This window comes from Phyllobates terribilis, unplaced genomic scaffold, assembly GCF_046119375.1.
Source record: "Phyllobates terribilis strain yellow unplaced genomic scaffold, ASM4611937v1 Scaffold_1201__1_contigs__length_364750, whole genome shotgun sequence".
Taxonomy (NCBI): Eukaryota; Metazoa; Chordata; class Amphibia; order Anura; family Dendrobatidae; genus Phyllobates; species Phyllobates terribilis.
Window position 1 is genome coordinate 342,142 of NW_027363961.1, and position 22,610 is coordinate 364,751.

The 22,610-nt window shown below is 62.9% G+C and overlaps 1 protein-coding gene across 3 annotated transcripts; it reads right to left on the reverse strand.

Annotated features, from left to right (window-relative positions):
- Positions 1-1,416: 1,416 nt before the first annotated feature.
- LOC141243155 (RNA-binding protein 5-A-like) lies at positions 1,417-15,857 on the reverse strand. Of its 3 annotated transcripts, none has more exons than XM_073668906.1 (20): positions 15,761-15,857; positions 15,239-15,312; positions 14,066-14,149; positions 13,929-13,989; positions 13,749-13,814; positions 13,222-13,382; positions 13,047-13,144; positions 12,867-12,954; positions 12,710-12,781; positions 12,499-12,639; positions 12,318-12,420; positions 12,147-12,238; positions 11,892-12,071; positions 11,260-11,406; positions 11,109-11,186; positions 10,550-10,732; positions 10,392-10,466; positions 10,219-10,316; positions 10,003-10,132; positions 1,417-1,804 (listed from the first exon to the last, which is right to left on the reverse strand). In XM_073668906.1, the coding sequence occupies exons 1-20, from the start codon at positions 15,840-15,842 to the stop codon at positions 1,679-1,681; spliced, it is 2,139 nt and encodes a 712-aa protein (XP_073525007.1). In that variant the 5' UTR covers positions 15,843-15,857; the 3' UTR covers positions 1,417-1,678. The 3 variants fall into 3 exon arrangements, with proteins under 3 accessions (XP_073525007.1, XP_073525006.1, XP_073525008.1); XM_073668905.1 differs by having other exon boundaries at positions 13,222-13,400; XM_073668907.1 differs by lacking the exon at positions 15,761-15,857 and having other exon boundaries at positions 1,418-1,804; positions 13,222-13,400; positions 14,066-15,721.
- Positions 15,858-22,610: the final 6,753 nt, after the last annotated feature.

Sequence of the window (22,610 nt, forward strand, 5' to 3'; positions counted from 1 at the left end):
GCGTTATAACAGGCTGATATCCGTCACATATGATGTCATGTCTGGAGGTTATATCAGTACTGGAGCGTTATAAGAGGGGCTGATATCAGTCACATACGGTGTAATGTCTGGAGGTTATATCAGTACTGGAGCGTTATAAGAGGGGCTGATATCAGTCACATATGGTGTAATGTCTGGAGGTTATATCAGTACTGGAGCGTTATAACAGGCTGATATCAGTCACATATGATGTAATGTCTGGAGGTTATATCAGTACTGGAGCGTTATAAGAGGGGCTGATATCAGTCACATATGGTGTAATGTCTGGAGGTTATATCAGTACTGGAGCTTTATAAGAGGGGCAGATATCAGTCACATATGATGTAATGTCTGGAGGTTATATTAGTACTGGAGCGTAATAAGAGACTGATATCAGTCACATATGATGTAATGTCTGGAGGTTATATCAGTACTGGAGCGTTATAAGAGGGGCTGATATCAGTCACATATGGTGTAATGTCTGGAGGTTATATCAGTACTGGAGCGTTATAAGAGGAGCAGATATCAGTCACATATGATCTAATGTCTGGAGGTTATATCAGTACTGGAGCGTTATAAGATTCTGATATCAGTCACATATGGTGTAATGTCTGGCTGTCGTTCGGTCTGGTGCAGACACTGCAGGCTGTTTGGTCTTTACCCGCGGTTTCGGTGCCAGTTTTTACCTCTTCGGGTCGGTCTCGGCAGCCATTGCTCAGTTGCGTCACTATCGGGGGCCAGTGACCGCTGCAGCTGATCAGGTACAGAACCTGTTAATGCACATGAGGCATCTTAAAGGCACAGTGCGGAGGTTTGCGGGTCTTGAGCAGTCGGCGCTTTCTTCTTCCGTTTTACACAACAGCTACGTATTGCGTTATTGAATTTTTATTGAGACAAATGGGTGGAGCCAGAAGAGGCCGCAATCACCAGTGTATTACCTTTGCCTGTAATGTGCCATATTCAGCGCCTCCTGCAGGGGGCACAGCGCAGACTTACAGCTTGTACTGCAGAGAACCAGGAGTGCTGAGGCCGGTGCCGCCTGCTGTGGAGATGGAGGGGCCTTTACATTGCACCGGGTGGTAGGGTCCTATCACACCATTACCTTCCTCCCCCCAGAGGGCGCTGTGCTTACTGCTCCGGGGTCATTGTCTGGCCCTGTACGTATCACTAGTTATTACCATGAAGACGGGCACAGCAGCGACAGAGCGCAAGGCTGTGCTTTGCGGCCCCTCTGAGCCTGGGGGGCTTCACAGTTAGTTCCAGACCTACAGAAGCCATTTACTGCCTCCCCTCCCCCGCCAGTTCCTTTATTGGAGACGGATAGTAATGCACTGAGCGGTGCTGCCACCTAGTGGTCGCTCCGAGCACTTTCAGGACCAGACAGAATAATGAAGTCACAGGAGTTTGCTCCGAAATTTATTCCTCTGAGAAAAGAAAAATGTACAAATGTATAAAGGTGGGGTGCCGCGTCTCTATTACTGAGGGGGCACGGTTACGCACCCCCCACATACAAACATCGCACGAAACAGGTATTTACACTGTACAGGGGTATAATACATATCTACACAGCGTCGGGGACCGCCCTGCTCCCTCCGCGGACCACCTCTGCCCCCCAGAGGGGAAAGTTCATACTGATTCATCCATCCGGCCGCTGCTCCCTTCACTCCATCTCTGTGAAGCGCGCGAACATGGCTTTCCTGACGGCGTCCTTGTAAGAGTCCGACGTGTTCACACCGTACGAGCTTCCCTTAGCTCCGAGCCCCGCGCCCCTCATCCTGACCTGCGCCTGCAAACACACGGGACCGTGACCGGCCAGAAACCAGCCCGAGGCGACCTCCGGGGAGGGAGGCGACGACCGCAACGCAGAGAGGGAGGGAGAGAGGAAACAGCAGCAACGCAGAGAGGGGAGGGAGGGAGGGAGGCGACGCAGCAGCGCAGAGAGGGAGGGAGGGAGGCGACGCAGCAGCGCAGAGAGGGAGGGAGGCGACGCAGCAGCGCAGAGAGGGAGGGAGGGAGGCGACGACAGCAACGCAGAGAGAGGAAACAGCAGCACAGAGAGGGAGGGAGAGGGAGAGGCGACGACAGCAACGCAGAGAGGGGAGGGAGAGAGAGAGGAAACGACAGCGCAGAGAGGGGAGGGAGAGAGGGAGGCGACGCAGCAGCGCAGAGAGGGAGGGAGAGAAGCGACGACAGCAACGCAGAGAGAGGAAACAGCAGCGCAGAGAGGGAGGGAGAGAGGGAGGCGACGACAGCAGCACAGAGAGGGGAGGGAGAGAGAGAGGAAACGACAGCGCAGAGAGGGGAGGGAGAGAGGGAGGCGACGACAGCGCAGAGAGGGGAGGGAGAGAGGGAGGCGACGACAGCGCAGAGAGGGAGGGAGAGAGGGAGGCGACGACAGCGCAGAGAGGGAGGGAGAGAGGGAGGCGACGACAGCGCAGAGAGGGAGGGAGAGAGGGAGGGAGGCGACGACAGCGCAGAGAGGGAGGGAGAGAGGGAGGGAGGCGACGACAGCGCAGAGAGGGAGGGAGAGAGGGAGGGAGGCGACGACAGCGCAGAGAGGGAGGGAGAGAGGGAGGGAGGCGACGACAGCGCAGAGAGGGAGGGAGAGAGGGAGGGAGGCGACGACAGCGCAGAGAGGGAGGGAGAGAGGGAGGGAGGCGACGACAGCGCAGAGAGGGAGGGAGAGAGGGAGGGAGGCGACGACAGCGCAGAGAGGGAGGGAGAGAGGGAGGGAGGCGACGACAGCGCAGAGAGGGAGGGAGAGAGGGAGGGAGGCGACGACAGCGCAGAGAGGGAGGGAGAGAGGGAGGGAGGCGACGACAGCGCAGAGAGGGAGGGAGAGAGGGAGGGAGGCGACGACAGCGCAGAGAGGGAGGGAGAGAGGGAGGGAGGCGACGACAGCGCAGAGAGGGAGGGAGAGAGGGAGGGAGGCGACGACAGCGCAGAGAGGGAGGGAGAGAGGGAGGGAGGCGACGACAGCGCAGAGAGGGAGGGAGAGAGGGAGGGAGGCGACGACAGCGCAGAGAGGGAGGGAGAGAGGGAGGGAGGCGACGACAGCGCAGAGAGGGAGGGAGAGAGGGAGGGAGGCGACGACAGCGCAGAGAGGGAGGGAGAGAGGGAGGGAGGCGACGACAGCGCAGAGAGGGAGGGAGAGAGGGAGGGAGGCGACGACAGCGCAGAGAGGGAGGGAGAGAGGGAGGGAGGCGACGACAGCGCAGAGAGGGAGGGAGAGAGGGAGGGAGGCGACGACAGCGCAGAGAGGGAGGGAGAGAGGGAGGGAGGCGACGACAGCGCAGAGAGGGAGGGAGAGAGGGAGGGAGGCGACGACAGCGCAGAGAGGGAGGGAGAGAGGGAGGGAGGCGACGACAGCGCAGAGAGGGAGGGAGAGAGGGAGGGAGGCGACGACAGCGCAGAGAGGGAGGGAGAGAGGGAGGGAGGCGACGACAGCGCAGAGAGGGAGGGAGAGAGGGAGGGAGGCGACGACAGCGCAGAGAGGGAGGGAGAGAGGGAGGGAGGCGACGACAGCGCAGAGAGGGAGGGAGAGAGGGAGGGAGGCGACGACAGCGCAGAGAGGGAGGGAGAGAGGGAGGGAGGCGACGACAGCGCAGAGAGGGAGGGAGAGAGGGAGGGAGGCGACGACAGCGCAGAGAGGGAGGGAGAGAGGGAGGGAGGCGACGACAGCGCAGAGAGGGAGGGAGAGAGGGAGGGAGGCGACGACAGCGCAGAGAGGGAGGGAGAGAGGGAGGGAGGCGACGACAGCGCAGAGAGGGAGGGAGAGAGGGAGGGAGGCGACGACAGCGCAGAGAGGGAGGGAGAGAGGGAGGGAGGCGACGACAGCGCAGAGAGGGAGGGAGAGAGGGAGGGAGGCGACGACAGCGCAGAGAGGGAGGGAGAGAGGGAGGGAGGCGACGACAGCGCAGAGAGGGAGGGAGAGAGGGAGGGAGGCGACGACAGCGCAGAGAGGGAGGGAGAGAGGGAGGGAGGCGACGACAGCGCAGAGAGGGAGGGAGAGAGGGAGGGAGGCGACGACAGCGCAGAGAGGGAGGGAGAGAGGGAGGGAGGCGACGACAGCGCAGAGAGGGAGGGAGAGAGGGAGGGAGGCGACGACAGCGCAGAGAGGGAGGGAGAGAGGGAGGGAGGCGACGACAGCGCAGAGAGGGAGGGAGAGAGGGAGGGAGGCGACGACAGCGCAGAGAGGGAGGGAGAGAGGGAGGGAGGCGACGACAGCGCAGAGAGGGAGGGAGAGAGGGAGGGAGGCGACGACAGCGCAGAGAGGGAGGGAGAGAGGGAGGGAGGCGACGACAGCGCAGAGAGGGAGGGAGAGAGGGAGGGAGGCGACGACAGCGCAGAGAGGGAGGGAGAGAGGGAGGGAGGCGACGACAGCGCAGAGAGGGAGGGAGAGAGGGAGGGAGGCGACGACAGCGCAGAGAGGGAGGGAGAGAGGGAGGGAGGCGACGACAGCGCAGAGAGGGAGGGAGAGAGGGAGGGAGGCGACGACAGCGCAGAGAGGGAGGGAGAGAGGGAGGGAGGCGACGACAGCGCAGAGAGGGAGGGAGAGAGGGAGGGAGGCGACGACAGCGCAGAGAGGGAGGGAGAGAGGGAGGGAGGCGACGACAGCGCAGAGAGGGAGGGAGAGAGGGAGGGAGGCGACGACAGCGCAGAGAGGGAGGGAGAGAGGGAGGGAGGCGACGACAGCGCAGAGAGGGAGGGAGAGAGGGAGGGAGGCGACGACAGCGCAGAGAGGGAGGGAGAGAGGGAGGGAGGCGACGACAGCGCAGAGAGGGAGGGAGAGAGGGAGGGAGGCGACGACAGCGCAGAGAGGGAGGGAGAGAGGGAGGGAGGCGACGACAGCGCAGAGAGGGAGGGAGAGAGGGAGGGAGGCGACGACAGCGCAGAGAGGGAGGGAGAGAGGGAGGGAGGCGACGACAGCGCAGAGAGGGAGGGAGAGAGGGAGGGAGGCGACGACAGCGCAGAGAGGGAGGGAGAGAGGGAGGGAGGCGACGACAGCGCAGAGAGGGAGGGAGAGAGGGAGGGAGAGAGGGAGGCGACGACAGCGCAGAGAGGGAGGGAGAGAGGGAGGGAGAGAGGGAGGCGACGACAGCGCAGAGAGGGAGGGAGAGAGGGAGGGAGAGAGGGAGGCGACGACAGCGCAGAGAGGGAGGGAGAGAGGGAGGGAGAGAGGGAGGCGACGACAGCGCAGAGAGGGAGGGAGAGAGGGAGGGAGAGAGGGAGGCGACGACAGCGCAGAGAGGGAGGGAGAGAGGGAGGGAGAGAGGGAGGCGACGACAGCGCAGAGAGGGAGGGAGAGAGGGAGGGAGAGAGGGAGGCGACGACAGCGCAGAGAGGGAGGGAGAGAGGGAGGGAGAGAGGGAGGCGACGACAGCGCAGAGAGGGAGGGAGAGAGGGAGGGAGAGAGGGAGGCGACGACAGCGCAGAGAGGGAGGGAGAGAGGGAGGGAGAGAGGGAGGCGACGACAGCGCAGAGAGGGAGGGAGAGAGGGAGGGAGAGAGGGAGGCGACGACAGCGCAGAGAGGGAGGGAGAGAGGGAGGGAGAGAGGGAGGCGACGACAGCGCAGAGAGGGAGGGAGAGAGGGAGGGAGAGAGGGAGGCGACGACAGCGCAGAGAGGGAGGGAGAGAGGGAGGGAGAGAGGGAGGCGACGACAGCGCAGAGAGGGAGGGAGAGAGGGAGGGAGAGAGGGAGGCGACGACAGCGCAGAGAGGGAGGGAGAGAGGGAGGGAGAGAGGGAGGCGACGACAGCGCAGAGAGGGAGGGAGAGAGGGAGGGAGAGAGGGAGGCGACGACAGCGCAGAGAGGGAGGGAGAGAGGGAGGGAGAGAGGGAGGCGACGACAGCGCAGAGAGGGAGGGAGAGAGGGAGGGAGAGAGGGAGGCGACGACAGCGCAGAGAGGGAGGGAGAGAGGGAGGGAGAGAGGGAGGCGACGACAGCGCAGAGAGGGAGGGAGAGAGGGAGGGAGAGAGGGAGGCGACGACAGCGCAGAGAGGGAGGGAGAGAGGGAGGGAGAGAGGGAGGCGACGACAGCGCAGAGAGGGAGGGAGAGAGGGAGGGAGAGAGGGAGGCGACGACAGCGCAGAGAGGGAGGGAGAGAGGGAGGGAGAGAGGGAGGGAGAGAGGGAGGGAGAGAGGGAGGCGACGACAGCGCAGAGAGGGAGGGAGAGAGGGAGGCGACGACAGCGCAGAGAGGGAGGGAGAGAGGGAGGCGACGACAGCGCAGAGAGGGAGGGAGAGAGGGAGGCGACGACAGCGCAGAGAGGGAGGGAGAGAGGGAGGCGACGACAGCGCAGAGAGGGAGGGAGAGAGGGAGGCGACGACAGCGCAGAGAGGGAGGGAGAGAGGGAGGCGACGACAGCGCAGAGAGGGAGGGAGAGAGGGAGGCGACGACAGCGCAGAGAGGGAGGGAGAGAGGGAGGCGACGACAGCGCAGAGAGGGAGGGAGAGAGGGAGGCGACGACAGCGCAGAGAGGGAGGGAGAGAGGGAGGCGACGACAGCGCAGAGAGGGAGGGAGAGAGGGAGGCGACGACAGCGCAGAGAGGGAGGGAGAGAGGGAGGCGACGACAGCGCAGAGAGGGAGGGAGAGAGGGAGGCGACGACAGCGCAGAGAGGGAGGGAGAGAGGGAGGCGACGACAGCGCAGAGAGGGAGGGAGAGAGGGAGGCGACGACAGCGCAGAGAGGGAGGGAGAGAGGGAGGCGACGACAGCGCAGAGAGGGAGGGAGAGAGGGAGGCGACGACAGCGCAGAGAGGGAGGGAGAGAGGGAGGCGACGACAGCGCAGAGAGGGAGGGAGAGAGGGAGGCGACGACAGCGCAGAGAGGGAGGGAGAGAGGGAGGCGACGACAGCGCAGAGAGGGAGGGAGAGAGGGAGGCGACGACAGCGCAGAGAGGGAGGGAGAGAGGGAGGCGACGACAGCGCAGAGAGGGAGGGAGAGAGGGAGGCGACGACAGCGCAGAGAGGGAGGGAGAGAGGGAGGCGACGACAGCGCAGAGAGGGAGGGAGAGAGGGAGGCGACGACAGCGCAGAGAGGGAGGGAGAGAGGGAGGCGACGACAGCGCAGAGAGGGAGGGAGAGAGGGAGGCGACGACAGCGCAGAGAGGGAGGGAGAGAGGGAGGCGACGACAGCGCAGAGAGGGAGGGAGAGAGGGAGGCGACGACAGCGCAGAGAGGGAGGGAGAGAGGGAGGCGACGACAGCGCAGAGAGGGAGGGAGAGAGGGAGGCGACGACAGCGCAGAGAGGGAGGGAGAGAGGGAGGCGACGACAGCGCAGAGAGGGAGGGAGAGAGGGAGGCGACGACAGCGCAGAGAGGGAGGGAGAGAGGGAGGCGACGACAGCGCAGAGAGGGAGGGAGAGAGGGAGGCGACGACAGCGCAGAGAGGGAGGGAGAGAGGGAGGCGACGACAGCGCAGAGAGGGAGGGAGAGAGGGAGGCGACGACAGCGCAGAGAGGGAGGGAGAGAGGGAGGCGACGACAGCGCAGAGAGGGAGGGAGAGAGGGAGGCGACGACAGCGCAGAGAGGGAGGGAGAGAGGGAGGCGACGACAGCGCAGAGAGGGAGGGAGAGAGGGAGGCGACGACAGCGCAGAGAGGGAGGGAGAGAGGGAGGCGACGACAGCGCAGAGAGGGAGGGAGAGAGGGAGGCGACGACAGCGCAGAGAGGGAGGGAGAGAGGGAGGCGACGACAGCGCAGAGAGGGAGGGAGAGAGGGAGGCGACGACAGCGCAGAGAGGGAGGGAGAGAGGGAGGCGACGACAGCGCAGAGAGGGAGGGAGAGAGGGAGGCGACGACAGCGCAGAGAGGGAGGGAGAGAGGGAGGCGACGACAGCGCAGAGAGGGAGGGAGAGAGGGAGGCGACGACAGCGCAGAGAGGGAGGGAGAGAGGGAGGCGACGACAGCGCAGAGAGGGAGGGAGAGAGGGAGGCGACGACAGCGCAGAGAGGGAGGGAGAGAGGGAGGCGACGACAGCGCAGAGAGGGAGGGAGAGAGGGAGGCGACGACAGCGCAGAGAGGGAGGGAGAGAGGGAGGCGACGACAGCGCAGAGAGGGAGGGAGAGAGGGAGGCGACGACAGCGCAGAGAGGGAGGGAGAGAGGGAGGCGACGACAGCGCAGAGAGGGAGGGAGAGAGGGAGGCGACGACAGCGCAGAGAGGGAGGGAGAGAGGGAGGCGACGACAGCGCAGAGAGGGAGGGAGAGAGGGAGGCGACGACAGCGCAGAGAGGGAGGGAGAGAGGGAGGCGACGACAGCGCAGAGAGGGAGGGAGAGAGGGAGGCGACGACAGCGCAGAGAGGGAGGGAGAGAGGGAGGCGACGACAGCGCAGAGAGGGAGGGAGAGAGGGAGGCGACGACAGCGCAGAGAGGGAGGGAGAGAGGGAGGCGACGACAGCGCAGAGAGGGAGGGAGAGAGGGAGGCGACGACAGCGCAGAGAGGGAGGGAGAGAGGGAGGCGACGACAGCGCAGAGAGGGAGGGAGAGAGGGAGGCGACGACAGCGCAGAGAGGGAGGGAGAGAGGGAGGCGACGACAGCGCAGAGAGGGAGGGAGAGAGGGAGGCGACGACAGCGCAGAGAGGGAGGGAGAGAGGGAGGCGACGACAGCGCAGAGAGGGAGGGAGAGAGGGAGGCGACGACAGCGCAGAGAGGGAGGGAGAGAGGGAGGCGACGACAGCGCAGAGAGGGAGGGAGAGAGGGAGGCGACGACAGCGCAGAGAGGGAGGGAGAGAGGGAGGCGACGACAGCGCAGAGAGGGAGGGAGAGAGGGAGGCGACGACAGCGCAGAGAGGGAGGGAGAGAGGGAGGCGACGACAGCGCAGAGAGGGAGGGAGAGAGGGAGGCGACGACAGCGCAGAGAGGGAGGGAGAGAGGGAGGCGACGACAGCGCAGAGAGGGAGGGAGAGAGGGAGGCGACGACAGCGCAGAGAGGGAGGGAGAGAGGGAGGCGACGACAGCGCAGAGAGGGAGGGAGAGAGGGAGGCGACGACAGCGCAGAGAGGGAGGGAGAGAGGGAGGCGACGACAGCGCAGAGAGGGAGGGAGAGAGGGAGGCGACGACAGCGCAGAGAGGGAGGGAGAGAGGGAGGCGACGACAGCGCAGAGAGGGAGGGAGAGAGGGAGGCGACGACAGCGCAGAGAGGGAGGGAGAGAGGGAGGCGACGACAGCGCAGAGAGGGAGGGAGAGAGGGAGGCGACGACAGCGCAGAGAGGGAGGGAGAGAGGGAGGCGACGACAGCGCAGAGAGGGAGGGAGAGAGGGAGGCGACGACAGCGCAGAGAGGGAGGGAGAGAGGGAGGCGACGACAGCGCAGAGAGGGAGGGAGAGAGGGAGGCGACGACAGCGCAGAGAGGGAGGGAGAGAGGGAGGCGACGACAGCGCAGAGAGGGAGGGAGAGAGGGAGGCGACGACAGCGCAGAGAGGGAGGGAGAGAGGGAGGCGACGACAGCGCAGAGAGGGAGGGAGAGAGGGAGGCGACGACAGCGCAGAGAGGGAGGGAGAGAGGGAGGCGACGACAGCGCAGAGAGGGAGGGAGAGAGGGAGGCGACGACAGCGCAGAGAGGGAGGGAGAGAGGGAGGCGACGACAGCGCAGAGAGGGAGGCGACGACAGCGCAGAGAGGGAGGCGACGACAGCGCAGAGAGGGAGGGAGAGAGGGAGGCGACGACAGCGCAGAGAGGGAGGGAGAGAGGGAGGCGACGACAGCGCAGAGAGGGAGGGAGAGAGGGAGGCGACGACAGCGCAGAGAGGGAGGGAGCGAGGGAGGCGACGACAGCGCAGAGAGGGAGGGAGCGAGGGAGGCGACGACAGCGCAGAGAGGGAGGGAGGGAGGGAGGCGACAGCAGCGCAGAGAGGGAGGGAGGGAGGCCGGCGACAGCAGCGCAGAGAGGGAGGGAGGGAGGCCGGCGACAGCAGCGCAGAGGGTTAGCCAGGACGTGCATGGCAGTGTATGGGCTTGTAAACCTCAACCCGCAGACCCCTCACCTGGATTGGGGCAGTGATTCCCTGACTCTTCCGGCCCAGCCCGGAGCCCTCCTTCCAGCCCATGGCCTGCAGCATCTTGTTGCCGATGTTGCTAGTATCGATGCCATCTTTAGTCGGCTGCTCGTAGTTCCTGTGAAATAGAGACATGTGGAGTGAGAGCGGGGCGGCGCACCCTGGCGCGGTCTCTGGAGCGGGGCGGCGCACCCTGGCACTCACACTACACCGGCGTCATACTGCTTCTTGCGCTTGGGCTCTGGCGGCTCCGGGATGCCGTACTTCTCCCTCCTCTCCGCTGCTCGGTCCCGGTATTTCGCCTGTGCGACAAGAAGCCCCAGTTACCGGCTGGTCGTCACCCCGGCCCCATCGCCCTGGCAGAGGAGGGCGCTCACCTCTCGCTCCTGCTGCTCCAGGGCTTCCAGGTCTTGATCGGACAGTCGGGATCGTCTGTACACGTCCAGGTTTTGCTGTTTGGTAATGGAGACGTTATTTGATATTTGCTCGGCAGTTCGGGCCGGTGACATTGGGACACTGAGGGTCCGGCACTCACCTTGTGGAGGTCCGACAGTTGCTGATGTCTGGTCAGGGCGTCTTTGTTTGGAAACTGCCTGCGGCACAGTAAGCACGCCAGCTTCCTCCAGTCCGTCAGCTTTTCCTCATCCAGAATTCCCTGCAGCCGATCCGTCTCCTCTTCATTATCACTGTCACCGCTGTAAGCGGCAACCAGAGCCCGCTGTGCCAACATCACAGGCGGTCAGAGCGGGGCACGTGCACACAGGGGCCACACACACACACGGGGGCCACCCACACACACACACAGACGGGGGCCACCCACCCACACACACACCCACCCACACACACACAGACGGGGGCCACCCACACACACACACACACAGACGGGAGCCACCCACACACAGACGGGGGCCACCCACCCACACACACACCCACCCACACACACACAGACGGGGGCCACCCACACACACACACACACACACACACACAGACGGGGGCCACCCACCCACCCACACACACACACGGGGGCCACCCACCCACACACACACAGACGGGGGCCACATGGCCTGCACCAGGCAGCAGACTCGGGCGCTCACCTTGGGCGGCTTCTCCTCCTCCGCGGCCACCATCATCATCATGTCCGGCAGCAGCTGCCTCTCCAGCAGAGCTCCTTGCTGAGGAGAGAAGAAGCCGCTTAGATTCAGACGCTGATGGAGAATCACCTGCAGGGGAAAGATGGAACCGCACCTTCTTCTCAAACAAGGCAAAGCCGGCGTCCGCGGCTGCAGACTCCTTCCGCTCCTCGTCCCGGGCGCTCAGCGGCTGGAAGCTGTTCTTGAAGTTTTCCTTCTGCTTATTAAGGCTCTTTGCCCAGCGCTCCATATCCTTCGCAATCTGAGGGAAGCCAAACCAGGAGTCACATACGGGCATCAGGCCACAGGACGGGAGGGAGAGCCCCCGGGGTGGGTGGCCACAGGACGGGAGGGAGAGCCCCCGGGGTGGGTGGCCACAGGACGGGAGGGAGAGCCCCCGGGGTGGGTGGCCACAGGACGGGAGGGAGAGCCCCCGGGGTGGGTGGCCACAGGACGGGAGGGAGAGCCCCCGGGGTGGGTGGCCACAGGACGGGAGGGAGAGCCCCCGGGGTGGGTGGCCACAGGACGGGAGGGAGAGCCCCCGGGGTGGGTGGCCACAGGACGGGAGGGAGAGCCCCCGGGGTGGGTGGCCACAGGACGGGAGGGAGAGCCCCCGGGGTGGGTGGCCACAGGACGGGAGGGAGAGCCCCCGGGGTGGGAGGCCACAGGACGGGAGGGCCCCCCTGGGGGTGGGAGGCCACAGGACGGGAGGGCCCCTGGGGTGATGAGGAGGCGCGCTGCAGATACCTGCTGGGCAGTTTTGCTCTTCGGCTTCTCCTTCTTCTCCTTGCCTTCCTTGTTTGCGGTGGTGGCCGCGGCCCCGTTGGCCGGTGCGGTGCCCTGGCCGGTGCCGTCCGCGGCTGGCAGGTACGTCTGCTTCTCCCCGTCCCAGTACAGGTATTGCTGGGATGCAGAGCTGTAGTAATACTGAGAAGAGGCGACTCGTCAGCGGTCCGCACGTTTTATGCATCTAATAGGATGAAACCTTTAGCAGAACGTTACCTGAGAGTTGGGGTCGTAGTACAGACCAGTCTGAGGGTCGTAGTAGTATCCGGAGGACTCGTCATACTGGTACGTGGACGTGTCTGGAACAGCTGCCGAACACACGATGACAATCATTACACCCGGCTCTGGTGGGCACGGCCGGGACAGGCAGCCCACAGGGTCACATACCGTATTTCACTCCCGGGATGATAGTGTTTGATGCCGCAGGCGTTTCTTCTGTGGTGGGGGTTGTGGGGGCTGCGCTGGTGGTCGCACTGGTGCTTGGCTGTGTCTACAATGGAGGAGACATCACTCAGTGACCATGTCCGACCGCTGCTCCCATATCCGGCAGAAGCCGTGGGTCACTCACCGGAGAGCCAGGCTGCTGGTAAAGCTGCGGACTCTGGCACACCACGGCCGCCGTTGTGGTGGTGGCCGCCTGCACGCCGCCTTCTGCCGATGCCGCCGCTCCCTGTTCTCCGCCCTGAGACTGGTACAACTGCTGGTATTCCTGGGGAGGACCAGCATCATTAGTGCCATCATTAGGCTCACAGACCCCTGGCGGCCGGAGCTGTGCCCACCTGTCCTCCGTACTGTGCGTACCCCTCCTGCCCCGAGTAGCCATATTCGGCGCTGTCCCCGCTCTGCTGAGCCTAAAATAAAAGTGTAAAGTAACAATGAGTGATCAGGAGCAGCGCTGACACCACGTCTGATCCGCCGATCCCTACCCCGGATTACCTGTGTGGACGACCACTGAGCCGCCGCTATGGCTGTGCTCGCCATCGAGAACGCACTGAGCCGGTTCCCATCCGCCAGCACAAGATCCCTGCAAAGCAGACCAGACATTATCCTCCAGTGGCGCGGCTCCGGCCGGGCACCGGCCCCTCCGGACGTTCCCTTTAATACCCCACAACTCACTTTCTTGCACTCTTGGCAAAATCAATTCCAATTATTTTCCCATCAATTTTGAGGGGAGGCTGAAGAGTCTGGAGGATCTGCAGCAGCTGCGAGGCTTCCTGTGGGGGATGAAGGAAGCGTTACCTCCGCAGCCGCCATTGTTCTGGTGGGAGGACACGAGGGGGGCGCCACTTACCAGCGCGGAGGGCAGCTGTATGAAGGCAAAGCCGCGGTTCAGGTGGGTGTGCTTGTCTTTGATCAGGCGGATGTTGCTCAACACCAGCGACACATAAGGAGCCAGGGCCGACAGGATGGAGTCCAGAGCGGTGTGCGAGCCGATGTTACGCAGGATGATGGCTGAGGATACATAGCCACCTAATAAGGTTACACCCAGCTGTTTGTCAAGTGAGGAGACCACCAAGTGCACCAAGCCCCCCCCCATACAGGCACCGGCGAGTAATCCAAGCCACCGCTGATCTGCAGAGCCCTCCCAGCAGAGCGGCCGCACCCTCTGACAGCCCAATAGCCCATTACTCGGCTGTAATTATGGGGTACAGGACCCCTACAGTACAGTTACTGGGGGATGTAAAGGCTGAAGAAGCAGGCACACTGCCCGGAGCGCCGGGACTGCTGGAGGGGCAAGGACAGCGGCGGGCTCGGATTTCTGCCAGTCTGATATGACGGGGGTGCAGAGCGAGCAGCAAAACTGGTACAAACACTTACTGTCACTGTAGTAATCCGCCGACTCGGGGGCTTCAGACGCTCCAGAAGGGGTCTCTACATCAGACTCTGATGGGAGAGAAGAGGAGGCGTTAGAGCGTGGAGGACGAGTGCGGCACAGACGGCAGGCGCCCGCCGACACAGCGGCACAGACGGCAGGCGCCCGCCGACACAGATACTCACCGGTCTTGGCCGCTCCGCAGCGGAAGCATTTGAGTCTTCTCCGGAAGTTGTAGAGGCCGCACTACAAAAGCAGAGAGCTTTGCAGTTAATATTTGCTGCTCGATCGCCCCGACAGCCGCAGTAACCGCAGCTCTCACCTTGTTACACAGCCAGTCCTCAAACTTGGGCCGGGGGTTGCTGTAATGCATGGTGATGGTCTTGCCCTGGAACAGCAGCTTCTTCTGCAAGAACATAAAAAAGGCCCAAGTTATTCCCGGCATCGTGGAGAGCCGACATCTATCCCCTGGTGGAGGGGAACCAGCTCCCGACTATAATGGACGGCCATGTGGGGAAGGACCACCCACTGCCAACTAACGGCTGTGCCAGCCCCCACCACGAGGGGCGGATAGAGGGGTTCGGAGGCGCACGGAGCTGCTGATGGAAGAAACAAAGAGTGGGGTGCAGTAAAGTCAAGGGCTCGGGGCTCCAGATGAAGTCTGAATAGTGCAGGCAGTATTCCCAATCTGGCGTGGCGTCTGGGAACACACGTGGTCAGCAGAGGCGATCCCCTCGTGGCACAATAGGCCGCCTCTTCTGGCACAGGAAGGGTCAAGATGAGGAAACCATCAGCAGCTTATTTTGGGTGCACAAATCCTAATCTTGCACCAAAGGCGTCACCTCCCCGCACGCTCCCCGCTCCCCCCGCCATCGGGATACAACATGGGGCTTCCGGCTTTATCTACCAGCTATCCTGCCACGAGCGCAGCCACGGCCCCGACATCTACGGCTGCTCCCGGGACGGTACACGTGGTACATTGTCTTCGTGTCAGCTAGGACTTTCCTTATCTGCTCTTTCAGGAGCCGGGGGGCTTATTGGTGGCTCCAGTCATGTGTCCCGTCCATGCCCACCTATGCTGGCCCCTAATGAGCCCCTGACTGGTAGCGGCCAGCAGCAGCGAGCTGTGCAGCCCGTGGAGTTATTGCAGAACATGTGTCTGTCAGATGTACTCAGCAGTGACCCAGGGAGAGGGGGACCTGCACTTCATGCCCACCATGCGCCCACGCTCTGCGTACATTAAGGGCTGCTCCTCCCCGGCCCCCCGCCGGCCGGCCGGGCCTGTACACTGCAGCCGGGAAGGCGACATGTCGCTCCCATCTGTAACGGGCAGCTTTAATGTACGGAGGGCGCGTCCCGGTGATCTCCCGACTCCTGCCAGCAGCCTCGCCCTTCGCCCCCTCCCCCCAGCCGCGTTCTGCTTTTCGATCTCGGTTACAGACATATGTCATGGGCCATTTCTCAGGAGGATTCTAGACTTGGCGAGTGAAGCAACCTGATTGGCTTCCATCCAGCTGGTAGCATCTTGCAAGTGATAAAACTCCACGAAGGCGAAACCGCGGCTTAAACCTAGAGACAGCATTCAGATATAGACGGGATACTAGTGTTAGTCACTTCCTTTTACAGAAAACACAGCTGCATCTCCAACTGACAAAGCCCATGTTCTAGCAGTGCTTTATGGCATGGCTTCCATGGGTGCAGTCCGTTACCTGTCGCACATGGGTTGCCATGAAAAGGAGCCTCAGCAGACGCCACGTTTCACCCCCGACCTGAGAAGCTGCGGGAAGGCAGCAATCCTCACGCTGGAGGCGCCGAGTCAGCAGACATTAGGGTGGTGAAAGTCATCACACCCCACAAGGTCCAAAAGGTCTACACACCGGAGGCTCCTCCACCATGGCAAGTCCATCCAGCACCTGATGGTGTATGGGGTGAAGAGGGGGCTAGTCCCCAGGGAAAGCAATCAAGAGGGTGGGAACACAGAAGGCGTGGGAGCGCGCCACGCCGGATACACGCTCACCTGTCTTTCGCTTCATCAGCCTCACGTCCGCAGGCTGGGGGCCTTCAAAGGAATCCACCAACTCCCGGATCTGGAAAGGCATCAGCAAAACCAAGGCTGAGAAAAGGCAAACATGGCCGTGCACAAGTATACACACCCCAAGGCGCTGCAGATACCGGCGGCCCGGACCAAGGCAACCCGCACCAAAGCAACCGGCGGCCCGCACCAAGGCGGCCCGCACCAAGGCAACCGGACACGGAAACTACACAGAAAGACAATGCGTCAGAGGGAAAAAAGGAGGAAATCCATGTCCAGAAGAAAGATCCCAGCAGCTTAGAGCACATTCACACTGAGCGCACAGCAGTCAGGTCCTCAATCTGCTGCACACAAAGCCAGCGAAAAGGGAACCTGACATTACATCATGTAGCCGAAACCGCAGCGCAAGCACCAGACGGGGCTGTGCGGCTGTCACCAGGTCACATCTGACACCGCGGTGCACACATCAGAGCCGGCTGTGCGGCTGTCACCAGGTCACATCTGACACCGCGGTGCACACATCAGAGCCGGCTGTGCGGCTGTCACCAGGTCATATCTGACACCGCGGTGCACACATCAGAGCCGGCTGTGCGGCTGTCACCAGGTCATATCTGACACCGCGGTGCACACATCAGAGCCGGCTGTGCGGCTGTCACCAGGTCACATCTGACACCGCGGTGCACACATCAGAGCCGGCTGTGCGGCTGTCACCAGGTCATATCTGACACCGCGGTGCACACATCAGAGCCGGCTGTGCGGCTGTCACCAGGTCATATCTGACACCGCGGCGCACACATCAGAGCCGGCTGTGCGGCTGTCACCAGGTCACATCTGACACCGCGGTGCACATATCAGAGCCGGCTGTGCGGCTGTCACCAGGTCATATCTGACACCGCGGCGCACACATAAGAGCCGGCTGTGCGGCTGTCACCAGGTCATATCTGACACCGCGGTGCACACATCAGAGCCGGCTGTCACCAGGTCACATCTGACACCGCGGTGCACACATAAGAGCCGGCTGTCACCAGGTCACATCTGACACCGCGGTGCACACATCAGAGCCGGCTGTCACCAGGTCACATCTGACACCGCGGTGCACACATAAGAGCCGGCTGTGCGGCTGTCACCAGGTCACATCTGACACCGCGGTGCACACATAAGAGCCGGCTGTCACCAGGTCACATCTGACACCGCGGCGCACACATAAGAGCCGGCTGTCACCAGGTCACATCTGACACCGCGGTGCACACATAAGAGCCGGCTGTCACCAGGTCACATCTGACACCGCGGTGCACACATAAGAGCCGGCTGTGCGGCTGTCACCAGGTCACATCTGACACCGCGGTGCACACATAAGAGCCGGCTGTGCGGCTGTCACCAGGTCACATCTGACACCGCGGCGCACACATCAGAGCCGGCTGTCACCAGGTCACATCTGACACTGCGGTGCACACATCAGAGCCGGCTGTCACCAGGTCACATCTGACACCGCGGTGCACACATCAGAGCCGGCTGTCACCAGGTCACATCTGACACTGCGGTGCACACATCAGAGCCGGCTGTGCGGCTGTCACCAGGTCATATCTGACACCGCGGTGCACACATCAGAGCCGGCTGTGCGGCTGTCACCAGGTCATATCTGACACCGCGGTGCACACATCAGAGCCGGCTGTGCGGCTGTCACCAGGTCATATCTGACACTGCGGTGCACACATCAGAGCCGGCTGTCACCAGGTCTTATCTGACACCGCGGTGCACACATCAGAGCCAGCTGTCACCAGGTCTTATCTGACACCGCGGCGCACACAAAAGAGCCGGCTGTCACCAGGTCACATCTGACACCGTGGTACACACATAAGAGCCGGCTGTGCGGCTGTCACCAAGTCACATCTGACACCGCGGTGCACACATCAGAGCCGGCTGTGCGGCTGTCACCAGGTCACATCTGACACCGCGGTGCACACATCAGAGCCGGCTGTCACCAGGTCACATCTGACACTGCGGTGCACACATCAGAGCCGGCTGTGCGGCTGTCACCAGGTCACATCTGACACCGCGGTGCACACATCAGAGCCGGCTGTGCGGCTGTCACCAGGTCATATCTGACACCGCGGTGCACACATCAGAGCCGGCTGTGCGGCTGTCACCAGGTCACATCTGACACCGCGGTGCACACATCAGAGCCGGCTGTGCGGCTGTCACCAGGTCATATCTGACACTGCGGTGCACACATCAGAGCCGGCTGTGCGGCTGTCACCAGGTCACATCTGACACCGCGGTGCACACATCAGAGCCGGCTGTGCGGCTGTCACCAGGTCATATCTGACACCGCGGTGCACACATCAGAGCCGGCTGTGCGGCTGTCACCAGGTCATATCTGACACTGCGGTGCACACATCAGAGCCGGCTGTCACCAGGTCACATCTGACACCGCGATGCACACATCAGAGCCGGCTGTCACCAGGTCACATCTGACACCGCGGTGCACACATCAGAGCCGGCTGTCACCAGGTCACATCTGACACTGCGGTGCACACATCAGAGCCGGCTGTGCGGCTGTCACCAGGTCATATCTGACACCGCGGTGCACACATCAGAGCCGGCTGTGCGGCTGTCACCAGGTCATATCTGACACCGCGGTGCACACATCAGAGCCGGCTGTGCGGCTGTCACCAGGTCATATCTGACACTGCGGTGCACACATCAGAGCCGGCTGTCACCAGGTCTTATCTGACACCGCGGTGCACACATCAGAGCCAGCTGTCACCAGGTCTTATCTGACACCGCGGCGTACACAAAAGAGCCGGCTGTCACCAGGTCACATCTGACACCGTGGTACACACATAAGAGCCGGCTGTGCGGCTGTCACCAAGTCACATCTGACACCGCGGCGCACACATCAGAGCCGGCTGTGCGGCTGTCACCAGGTCACATCTGACACCGCGGTGCACACATCAGAGCCGGCTGTCACCAGGTCACATCTGACACTGCGGTGCACACATCAGAGCCGGCTGTGCGGCTGTCACCAGGTCACATCTGACACCGCGGTGCACACATCAGAGCCGGCTGTGCGGCTGTCACCAGGTCATATCTGACACTGCGGTGCACACATCAGAGCCGGCTGTGCGGCTGTCACCAGGTCACATCTGACACCGCGGTGCACACATCAGAGCCGGCTGTGCGGCTGTCACCAGGTCATATCTGACACTGCGGTGCACACATCAGAGCCGGCTGTGCGGCTGTCACCAGGTCACATCTGACACCGCGGTGCACACATCAGAGCCGGCTGTGCGGCTGTCACCAGGTCATATCTGACACCGCGGTGCACACATCAGAGCCGGCTGTCACCAGGTCACATCTGACACCGCGGTGCACACATCAGAGCCGGCTGTGCGGCTGTCACCAGGTCATATCTGACACCGCGGTGCACACATCAGAGCCGGCTGTGCGGCTGTCACCAGGTCATATCTGACACCGCGGTGCACACATCAGAGCCGGCTGTGCGGCTGTCACCAGGTCACATCTGACACCGCGGCGCACACATCAGAGCCGGCTGTGCGGCTGTCACCAGGTCATATCTGACACCGCGGTGCACACATCAGAGCCGGCTGTGCGGCTGTCACCAGGTCACATCTGACACCGCGGCGCACACATCAGAGCCGGCTGTCACCAGGTCACATCTGACACCGCGGTGCACACATCAGAGCCGGCTGTGCGGCTGTCACCAGGTCATATCTGACACTGCGGTGCACACATCAGAGCCGGCTGTGCGGCTGTCACCAGGTCATATCTGACACCGCGGTGCACACATCAGAGCCGGCTGTGCGGCTGTCACCAGGTCACATCTGACACCGCGGTGCACACATCAGAGCCGGCTGTGCGGCTGTCACCAGGTCACATCTGACACCGCGGTGCACACATCAGAGCCGGCTGTGCGGCTGTCACCAGGTCATATCTGACACCGCGGTGCACACATCAGAGCCGGCTGTCACCAGGTCACATCTGACACCGCGGTGCACACATCAGAGCCGGCTGTGCGGCTGTCACCAGGTCATATCTGACACCGCGGTGCACACATCAGAGCCGGCTGTGCGGCTGTCACCAGGTCATATCTGACACCGCGGTGCACACATCAGAGCCGGCTGTGCGGCTGTGACCAGGTCACATCTGACACCGCGGTGCACACATCAGAGCCGGCTGTGCGGCTGTCACCAGGGCACATCTGACACCGCGGTGCACACATCAGAGCCGGCTGTGCGGCTGTCACCAGGTCATATCTGACACCGCGGTGCACACATCAGAGCCGGCTGTCACCAGGTCAAATCTGACACCGCGGCGCGCACATCGGAGCCGGCTGTCACCAGGTCATATCTGACACCGCGGTGCACATATCAGAGCCAGCTGTGCGGCTGTCACCAGGTCATATCTGACACCGCGGTGCACACATCAGAGCCGGCTGTGCGGCTGTCACCAGGTCACATCTGACACCGCGGTGCACACATCAGAGCCGGCTGTGCGGCTGTCACCAGGTCACATCTGACACCGCGGTGCACACATCAGAGCCGGCTGTGCGTCTGTCACCAGGTCATATCTGACACCGCGGTGCACACATCAGAGCCGGCTGTCACCAGGTCATATCTGACACCGCGGTGCACACATCAGAGCCGGCTGTCACCAGGTCATATCTGACACCGCGGTGCACACATCAGAGCCGGCTGTGCGGCTGTCACCAGGTCATATCTGACACCGCGGCGCACACATCAGAGCCGGCTGTCACCAGGTCATATCTGACACCGCGGTGCACACATCAGAGCCGGCTGTGCGGCTGTCACCAGGTCATATCTGACACCGCGGTGCACACATCAGAGCCGGCTGTGCGGCTGTCACCAGGTCACATCTGACACCGCGGCGCACACATCAGAGCCGGCTGTCACCAGGTCATATCTGACACCGCGGTGCACACATCAGAGCCGGCTGTGCGGCTGTCACCAGGTCATATCTGACACCGCGGCGCACACATCAGAGCCGGCTGTGCGGCTGTCACCAGGTCATATCTGACACCGCGGCGCACACATCAGAGCCGGCTGTGCGGCTGTCACCAGGTCATATCTGACACCGCGGTGCACACATCAGAGCCGGCTGTCACCAGGTCATATCTGACACCGCGGCGCACACATCAGAGCCGGCTGTCACCAGGTCATATCTGACACCGCGGTGCACACATCAGAGCCGGCTGTCACCAGGTCATATCTGACACCGCGGTGCACACATCAGAGCCGGCTGTGCGGCTGTCACCAGGTCACATCTGACACCGCGGTGCACACATCAGAGCCGGCTGTGCGGCTGTCACCAGCTCATATCTGACACCGCGGCGCACACATCAGAGCCGGCTGTCACCAGGTCAAATCTGACACCGCGGCGCACACATCAGAGCCGGCTGTCACCAGGTCATATCTGACACCGCGGTGCACACATCAGAGCCGGCTGTGCGGCTGTCACCAGCTCATATCTGACACCGCGGCGCACACATCAGAGCCGGCTGTCACCAGGTCAAATCTGACACCGCGGTGCACACATCAGAGCCGGCTGTGCGGCTGTCACCAGCTCATATCTGACACTGCGGTGCACACATCAGAGCCGGCTGTGCGGCTGTCACCAGCTCATATCTGACACCGCGGTGCACACATCAGAGCCGGCTGTGCGGCTGTCACCAGGTCATATCTGACACCGCGGCGCACACATCAGAGCCGGCTGTGCGGCTGTCACCAGGTCACATCTGACACCGCGGCGCACACATCAGAGCCGGCTGTGCGGCTGTCACCAGGTCACATCTGACACCGCGGCGTACACATCAGAGCCGGCTGTGCGGCTGTCACCAGCTCACATCTGACACCGCGGCGCACACATCAGAGCCGGCTGTTACCAGGTCACATCTGACACCGCGGCGTACACATCAGAGCCGGCTGTGCGGCTGTCACCACGTCATATCTGACACCGCGGCGCACACATCAGAGCCGGCTGTCACCAGGTCATATCTGACACCGCGGCGCACACATCAGAGCCGGCTGTGCGGCTGTCACCAGGTCATATCTGACACCGCGGTGCACACATCAGAGCCGGCTGTCACCAGGTCATATCTGACACCGCGGTGCACACATCAAAGCCGGCTGTGCGGCTGTCACCAGCTCATATCTGACACCGCGGTGCACACATCAGAGCCGGCTGTGCGGCTGTCACCAGCTCATATCTGACACCGCGGCGCATACATCAGAGCCGGCTGTCACCAGGTCATATCTGACACCGCGGTGCACACATCAGAGCCGGCTGTGCGGCTGTCACCGGGTCATATCTGACACCGCGGTGCACACATCAGAGCCGGCTGTGCGGCTGTCACCAGCTCATATCTGACACCGCGGCGCATACATCAGAGCCGGCTGTCACCAGGTCATATCTGACACCGCGGCGCACACATCAGAGCCGGCTGTCACCAGGTCATATCTGACACCGCGGTGCACACATCAGAGCCGGCTGTGCGGCTGTCACCAGGTCATTACTGACACCGCGGCGCACACATCAGAGCCGGCTGTGCGGCTGTCACCAGGTCATATCAGACACCGCGGTGCACACATCAGAGCCGGCTGTGCGGCTGTCACCGGGTCATATCTGACACCACGGTGCACACATCAGAGCCGGCTGTGCGGCTGTCACCAGGTCATATCTGACACCGCGGTGCACACATCAGAGCCGGCTGTGCGGCTGTCACCAGGTCATATCTGACACCGCGGTGCACACATCAGAGCCGGCTGTGCGGCTGTCACCAGGTCATATCTGACAC